Genomic DNA, 6,000 nt, shown 5'->3' with positions numbered 1-6,000 from the left:
CACCGGTACCCATCACCTGGAGTTATTTTGAGATTGTAGAAGGTATCCATGTAAGGAATCAACAATGTGACTGGTGTGATCATAGAAGAGAACATGGGAACTGACTCATAGCCGGAATGCATGGATAGCGAGTAGCGAGTGAGACCATGAGGGGACGAAGAAGCTTGCGCAGTAGAATAATAGCCACCGTCCGTGTCCACGCGGTGTTGGGATGCGACGATGCATCACAAAGTGGTCGTCGTGTGGCGGACGGGGCCTCGGGTTGTAAGATGTTGTAAGATCCTGCGGAGTGTGCGGTGCCCTGTTACCACTCCGCCACCGTTCGGCTGCCAAGCCGTGGCGAAAACAAGGTACGAGCAAATCCTGATTCCGTACACCCCACAAGACCTCTGCCACTGATGCGAAACCGAACAAATATACATTCGGAAACATTATATCAAAGGTATATAAGAACAAGACTTAATGACTTTCCAAAACGTTTGTCCAATGCGCGTCTGGCAAACATTTTTCCACAACCGTCGCATATCTCCAACAACCCAATACTGTCATAATGGCTTACTCCCATACCCATCGAAAAGCCGACAAGTAAGTTTTGTTGATGTTTGGACGGCCGCGGGATATTCGCGCGAGATGGTCCAGCGACATGACTTGATGCACGCTGTTGGGCAACATGAGCACCAGCGCTTCGTGCAAGCATGCGCCTCGACAATGTATCTATTGAAATTATTTACTTTGTTGCAGAAATATTAATACTAATAACACTCACATGAACGTTCCTGACGATGTGCACGCTGCGTGATGAACGAGAGCACATACACCGGCGTGAACGTCACTAAATTGTTTGATGGTGTGATATATGTTAGTAGAGCTCATTAGAAATAGAGAGCACATACGCCGGCGTGAACGTCGCTAAATTGTTTGATGGCGTGATATGTGAGTAGAGATAGGACTTTGGGGACACACCTAGTGAGGGCTACTGGAAGCAGGGTTTCCATAGCGGAGCACATACGCCGGCATGAACGTCGCTAAATTGTTTGATGGCGTGATGTGTTAGTAGAGATAGGATTTTTGGGGAAGCACCCAGTGAAGTCTACTGGAAGCAGGGTTGCCGTAGTGGATTTTTGGGAGGGCACACCCAGTGAGGTCTACTGGCAGGGTTTCCGTAATGGATTTTTGGTGTTGGAAGGATGTGCCCGCTGACTGAAACGATGACCAGCGACATGATGCGGCGGCGGTGGGCAAAGAATAAGTTATTTGTATGTGTATCTACGACGATTAGAACCAAATAGCCCAAAATGGAAGTTATGCCTTCTCAAGTGGTTTCGGGGGTCCATCGGCATCAATGTACGAGAGCTGGTTGGTACCTGGTTTGATGAGCCGAACAATTTCGGAGTGGTAACAGGTCACACATCACTGGGTCACACATCACTGGATCCTGCGCTAGGGTTCGCTGATATCCCTGTATGTTTCCATAATTAAATATGAGTGTGTGCAGATTTCAGGGTGAAGAAAGTTTTTCGGGACAATTGCCAGTCCAACCACTTCGAAGATTTTAAAAGGCACCCCAAATTTCGTTGAGGAATCCACAGACCGATGAGTAAACGAAAAAAAAAACGTCCTCGGCGAGTCGGAAGAGTCTGGACAGAAGATGATAGAGCGAAGCAGCGCACAAGGGTGGACGTGGAAGCATACATAGAAGGATATCCGACGCATAGGCTCCAATTTATCTCCAATGAATACGGTGGAAAGCTTATGCTTATCTCCGCTCTAATGAATTTGGTTTAAGGAGGGCGTATTAGGTAAGCCTCATACCTTCAACACATCGCGACACCACCACAGGGCTTTATGTCAACCCAACCAGATAACGATGGTTTGTTTACACGGCTTAGAAAGGTTTTTGCGGTTCTCGGGTTTCTCTACCTGGGAGCAGTCATGCTTCTAGCATTGCCCTGGGTTCAGTCTCAGTAAGTCCAATCAATCATCCCTTACGACTGCGCATGTAGAACTCGAGGCGTAATTAAGCATACTGTACATGAATGCCTTGAAGCTACCTTGGAATGCGCGCTTTGACGCACCGGAAATGCATGGTCTTGCACGTACGTTTACCCCATCGCGTCCATTTCTTTCCTATTAGATTGATCGTGGATATGTTAGCTGGAAAAACGGCGAATATCAAGATTCAGACCGTAGACAATCACACTATTGGTGCATGGTTCATGCTCTCAGATTCAATATATCACGACTTGCCCTTTCCCCCGCCTCCATCTGCTGCGGAATTGCACATTCCAGAGGCCTTGGCCCAGCGACCGACTGTACTCTTCTTCCACGGCAACGCTGCAACGCGGGCTCTAAGCATGCGCATTCACCTATATTCTGGGTTTACCTCACGCCTGAATGCAAATGTCCTAGCAATAGATTATCGTGGATTCGGGGATAGTTCCGGCACACCTACAGAGGACGGCTTGTCGATAGATGCAAGAGCTGCATGGGATTGGCTAATTGCGCAAGGTGCTTCACCGCAGGATGTCCTTATAGTCGGGCACAGCTTGGGTACTGCAGTGGCGTCCAGACTTTCTGCCAGCCTCTCCGAAGATGGCGTCAAGTTCAAAGGGACTGTCCTTATGTCTCCTTTCTCCTCGCTCCATACTCTGCTAGATACCTACAACATTTTCGGCCTATTTCCTGTCATGTTGCCCATTAACATGATACCTCGAGCAGCCGGTGAGTCTGGCAGCAGTCATAAAGTGCGGACATATTGCTGACTTTGCACATTCGAAGATATCTATAAGAGTTTTCTCGTCCACAAGTTTGACACGTTGTCGGTGATATCGGTATGTAAATATCCTGTCCTTTGGTTATTTAGTACCCCACCAACTTGCGTTCAGAAAGTCAAGGTACCGATATTGATCCTGCACGCGGAGGATGATTGGGATATTTCACACACCCACTCCGACGCTCTATTTGATGCACTCCTGGAACCCTATCTCCCTCCTGTCAACTCCCCATCAGCAAGCCAAGAGTCGTGGTCAGTACAGCAGTGGAACGAGTACCATGCTCAACTGGTCACGCGAAGGGAAATACGAGAGACATTACTGACCCGTACCGTCATCCCCAACTTCGGGTTGATGGATCAGTTTGAGGGTTTTGGGGAACGAATCACTCTCCTCAAAACTTCCACTGGTTCTCACAACGATGTTGGTACTCTTGAGGGTGTCCAGGAAGTGATACGCGTTACATTCTTCAAACCTGAAGCTCTGCATTGACAATGATAGGATTTCGGCGATAGCGTATTTGTATTACAGGAGACGATCCGCGCATCAAAAATGTTGAAAGGCGGCCAGTGCATAGAAACTTGCCAATACGATGAATTGTGTCTATAAGGCCAGCTGCCAACTGTACGATACAGCTGCTGAACCCTTGACAATTATACAAACCAACATAAAGTATTACAACCTGCAAACCGAGAAACTACGTTTCTGCCTGCCTCATTGCGCGCTCAGCATCCAGCGCTAGATGCAAGTCGATTTCTAATTCCTCCTGAGTATGCAAGGTCAAAACTGAGGGATTTGAGCATATATAACTCGAGGTAATACTTGCCTGTATATACGACGACCGCCTCGACAACTGATGCACAACTGGCGCTACCATCCCAGTAGGCACGTCGTCTCTTGAAGATTGATCACTGCTTCTACGACTCTGAGTGCTTGTACGTGGGCTTTCGCCTGACATTCTCTGTCCAGGCTGTTAGTTAGTTCAGAAAAAGAGCCATCCTAAATTACCTACCTGTAGACTTATGTCCCCAGCCGCCAAGCCTACGCTACGAGATCTCTCTAGCTCCAGTTCTTCCGCACGTCGTCGAGGAGTCGAGTGAGGCAACTCGGTGAGTGCGACATCCTTTGTTTGTTTGGGTAGTGGAGGGACAATTGGGGTATTTAGGAGGAGAGTGATGATGTCAGTGATTGAGGAATAGACTGATTTTGGCATCGGTGGAATGATACAATGCGGGTCAGGTTATGTTCAGAAATATCTAATGCTGCGGGTCGAAGAATCAAGTGAGGCGGGCACAGGTGGAACGGACCCATGCGCCCCACTGGCCCATGGCCATGGGGTTCAGTCTAGCGTGCCAAACTCAAATCCGGATGACATCACCGAGCTTCGCGGAGCCAGGTCATGAAAAATATAAATTTCCTTTAACGGCTTGCTTCACTGTCAGGCTGCGCACAAACTAGTCCCAACTTCCAGGTATATCATCAGATAACGACGTAAAGTTCAATTAACCTACAACCAGCACCAAGCGAAGATTGCATTCTTCTCAACCAGCCAGGCTTTCCATACCTGGGCGGCAGAACAAGGTGGAGCGGCGAATTCCTCGAGTTCTGCCAGTGCCAGGATGCGCTATCCTTCGAGTGGTAGAATTCGTGCGCGAGAGGTGTGGACATGACATAGAAGGACTCTATCATCAAGTTCCAGCAACTAACACCCCAAAAACGATTGCAACGACGGCTCCAAGGGCAAATGCCATGGCAGCAATGGAGTTGCGTGCAACCGGGAAGAAACCTCGCACGAGGGCCGCCTGGGTCATGAAGTAGCGAACAAGGCCTAAGGCTTATGAGAATGAATGAGGAACCAGCACAATTGTGGGACTCACCATAAACTAGGATGAACAAACCCAACAGCACCACCGTGGCACCAAGTGGTCGAGCAAAACGCTCTGGATCAATCCCTTCTTGAGTGGTATTTGCGTTTGTGGAACTGGAAAGCGTGAACAGCTGTACAAGGGCTGTGAATTAACATATGCCGTAAGTGGTTGTTATAGGCTGAGATAGACAAGCCACAGTCTCACCTACTCCTGCACTTGCGCATGCGAGACTGGTGCGAACATAGGCAAGATAGGTTCGTTCTGATGCAAGATGATCGCGAGCAACATTACCCTTGTTCTCGAGCACTAAACTCAGTTTCAAGGGAGCAGTGAACTCGCTAATGACTTCCCGAAATTTGCGAGGCTCAGTTGATGATTGTTTGCCGACTGTCTGGCTCGCGGTATGAGCCTGAGAGCCAGTTGATGAAGTACTAGGCTCGCTCGGGTGAGCAGAGTTGAACATGGATTCTGGCAGGGGGACAGAGCCAGACAGTTGACTGTGCGTTTCTTTGTACAAAACTCGCGTACGAGCGCCATCATCTGATGAAATTTGCTGGCCCATTTATTGTAATTGGAGTGTCAATTTTGGCACTTCCCCGTATTCGCGATCACAGAATCTCTTGATGAGGTAAAAGGCGTGGGTCTGATTCTGTCGCCAAATGGAAAGGGGTATACGTAGACGAGGGCTTCGTATATCACGAGAACAAAGCAAATAGGTGGGCGTTGAGCGCACTAGAGAAATTCTAGGCGTATGCGTTCCTAATCAGGTCAGCTTGGGTCATGACTCAGGTACATGTTTCACTGCATGCACATTCTTATCTTGCACGACAAAGTATTGGCTACTGACTAGTACTACCAATCTAACGAGAATACTCGAGCGCAAGCGCTCAGCGGTTCAAGTAGTATCACTATTATCCGATGCCCGGAATTCGAAGGCTACTAAGCGAGCTGCGGTCCGACTCCTTTACCCCATAGGACTTCAAGGGGAGTGACGGAAATGAAACTGGTTTCTTTGTAGTCTGGTCTGCTGGACCAGTATTGTTGATCAAAGAAACCTTCAGCATGTGAGCGTTCCATAAAATCCTTCCTTAGCGGGAGCGAGAAAAAGCCTATGTATAAATACTTCATAGCTGAAAGGTTTGACTCCAAGTTCAATTCAGCACCCAAGCGAAATGCTGGTGTATAAACACATATTCCGTACAAAAAGTGGGAATTATGTCGGAAAAACTTTGTATGGTTGTATTTGTACAGTGTGGCTAACTAGGATTAAGGCTTCTCTACACACCGCCGACTGGTTTGGAGTCTGTGATAAACCCATTGCGTGCAAGTTGTTCACGCCAGTATCATGATGATGTCAACAA

The 6,000-nt window shown here is 48.1% G+C and overlaps 4 protein-coding genes across 4 annotated transcripts; 1 reads left to right on the top strand and 3 right to left on the bottom strand.

Moving 5' to 3' along the window:
* Positions 1-1,234: 1,234 nt before the first annotated feature.
* Positions 1,235-1,700, bottom strand: DEU56DRAFT_813550 (uncharacterized protein). The gene has a single exon (XM_041353674.1). The coding sequence runs from the start codon at positions 1,692-1,694 to the stop codon at positions 1,476-1,478; it is 219 nt and encodes a 72-aa protein (XP_041206791.1). The 5' UTR covers positions 1,695-1,700; the 3' UTR covers positions 1,235-1,475.
* Positions 1,701-1,820: 120 nt separating this feature from the next.
* On the top strand, positions 1,821-3,547 carry DEU56DRAFT_452864 (Alpha/Beta hydrolase protein). The gene is made up of 5 exons (XM_041346288.1): positions 1,821-1,964; positions 2,023-2,096; positions 2,155-2,721; positions 2,779-2,831; positions 2,886-3,547. Exons 1-5 carry the CDS (start codon positions 1,846-1,848, stop codon positions 3,261-3,263), a joined length of 1,191 nt encoding a protein of 396 aa, XP_041206790.1. The 5' UTR covers positions 1,821-1,845; the 3' UTR covers positions 3,264-3,547.
* DEU56DRAFT_452867 (uncharacterized protein) lies at positions 3,366-4,145 on the bottom strand. Its single transcript, XM_041346289.1, has 3 exons — positions 3,784-4,145; positions 3,598-3,732; positions 3,366-3,537 (listed from the first exon to the last, which is right to left on the bottom strand). The coding sequence occupies exons 1-3, from the start codon at positions 3,982-3,984 to the stop codon at positions 3,469-3,471; spliced, it is 405 nt and encodes a 134-aa protein (XP_041206789.1). The 5' UTR covers positions 3,985-4,145; the 3' UTR covers positions 3,366-3,468.
* Positions 4,146-4,459: 314 nt separating this feature from the next.
* DEU56DRAFT_757510 (uncharacterized protein) lies at positions 4,460-5,102 on the bottom strand (the record flags this gene model as incomplete). Its single annotated transcript, XM_041350137.1, has 3 exons — positions 4,460-4,599; positions 4,649-4,780; positions 4,844-5,102. The coding sequence occupies 3 exons, from the start codon at positions 5,100-5,102 to the stop codon at positions 4,460-4,462; spliced, it is 531 nt and encodes a 176-aa protein (XP_041206788.1).
* Between the last annotated feature and the right edge of the window lie 898 nt (positions 5,103-6,000).

This window comes from Suillus clintonianus (assembly GCF_016758775.1).
Source record: "Suillus clintonianus strain FC179 chromosome Unknown DEU56scaffold_53, whole genome shotgun sequence".
In the NCBI taxonomy this organism is placed as follows: Eukaryota; Fungi; Basidiomycota; class Agaricomycetes; order Boletales; family Suillaceae; genus Suillus; species Suillus clintonianus.
This window is presented reverse-complemented; position numbering and strand designations above follow the sequence as displayed.

Excerpts from the sequence above, each read along its gene's own strand:
- DEU56DRAFT_813550 (XM_041353674.1), bottom strand. The coding sequence starts at position 1,694 with ATGTATGCTTCCACGTCCACCCTTGTGCGCTGCTTCGCTCTATCATCT.
- DEU56DRAFT_452864 (XM_041346288.1), top strand. The coding sequence starts at position 1,846 with ATGTCAACCCAACCAGATAACGATGGTTTGTTTACACGGCTTAGAAAG. Across the intron at positions 2,097-2,154 it reads GGAAATGCATGGTCTTGCAC|CTGGAAAAACGGCGAATATC; the intron begins GTACGTTTACCC and ends TGGATATGTTAG. Across the intron at positions 2,722-2,778 it reads CATGATACCTCGAGCAGCCG|ATATCTATAAGAGTTTTCTC; the intron begins GTGAGTCTGGCA and ends GCACATTCGAAG.
- DEU56DRAFT_452867 (XM_041346289.1), bottom strand. The coding sequence starts at position 3,984 with ATGCCAAAATCAGTCTATTCCTCAATCACTGACATCATCACTCTCCTC. Across the intron at positions 3,733-3,783 it reads CTGGGGACATAAGTCTACAG|AGAATGTCAGGCGAAAGCCC; the intron begins GTAGGTAATTTA and ends CAGCCTGGACAG. Across the intron at positions 3,538-3,597 it reads GGCGGTCGTCGTATATACAG|GAGGAATTAGAAATCGACTT; the intron begins GCAAGTATTACC and ends TTGCATACTCAG.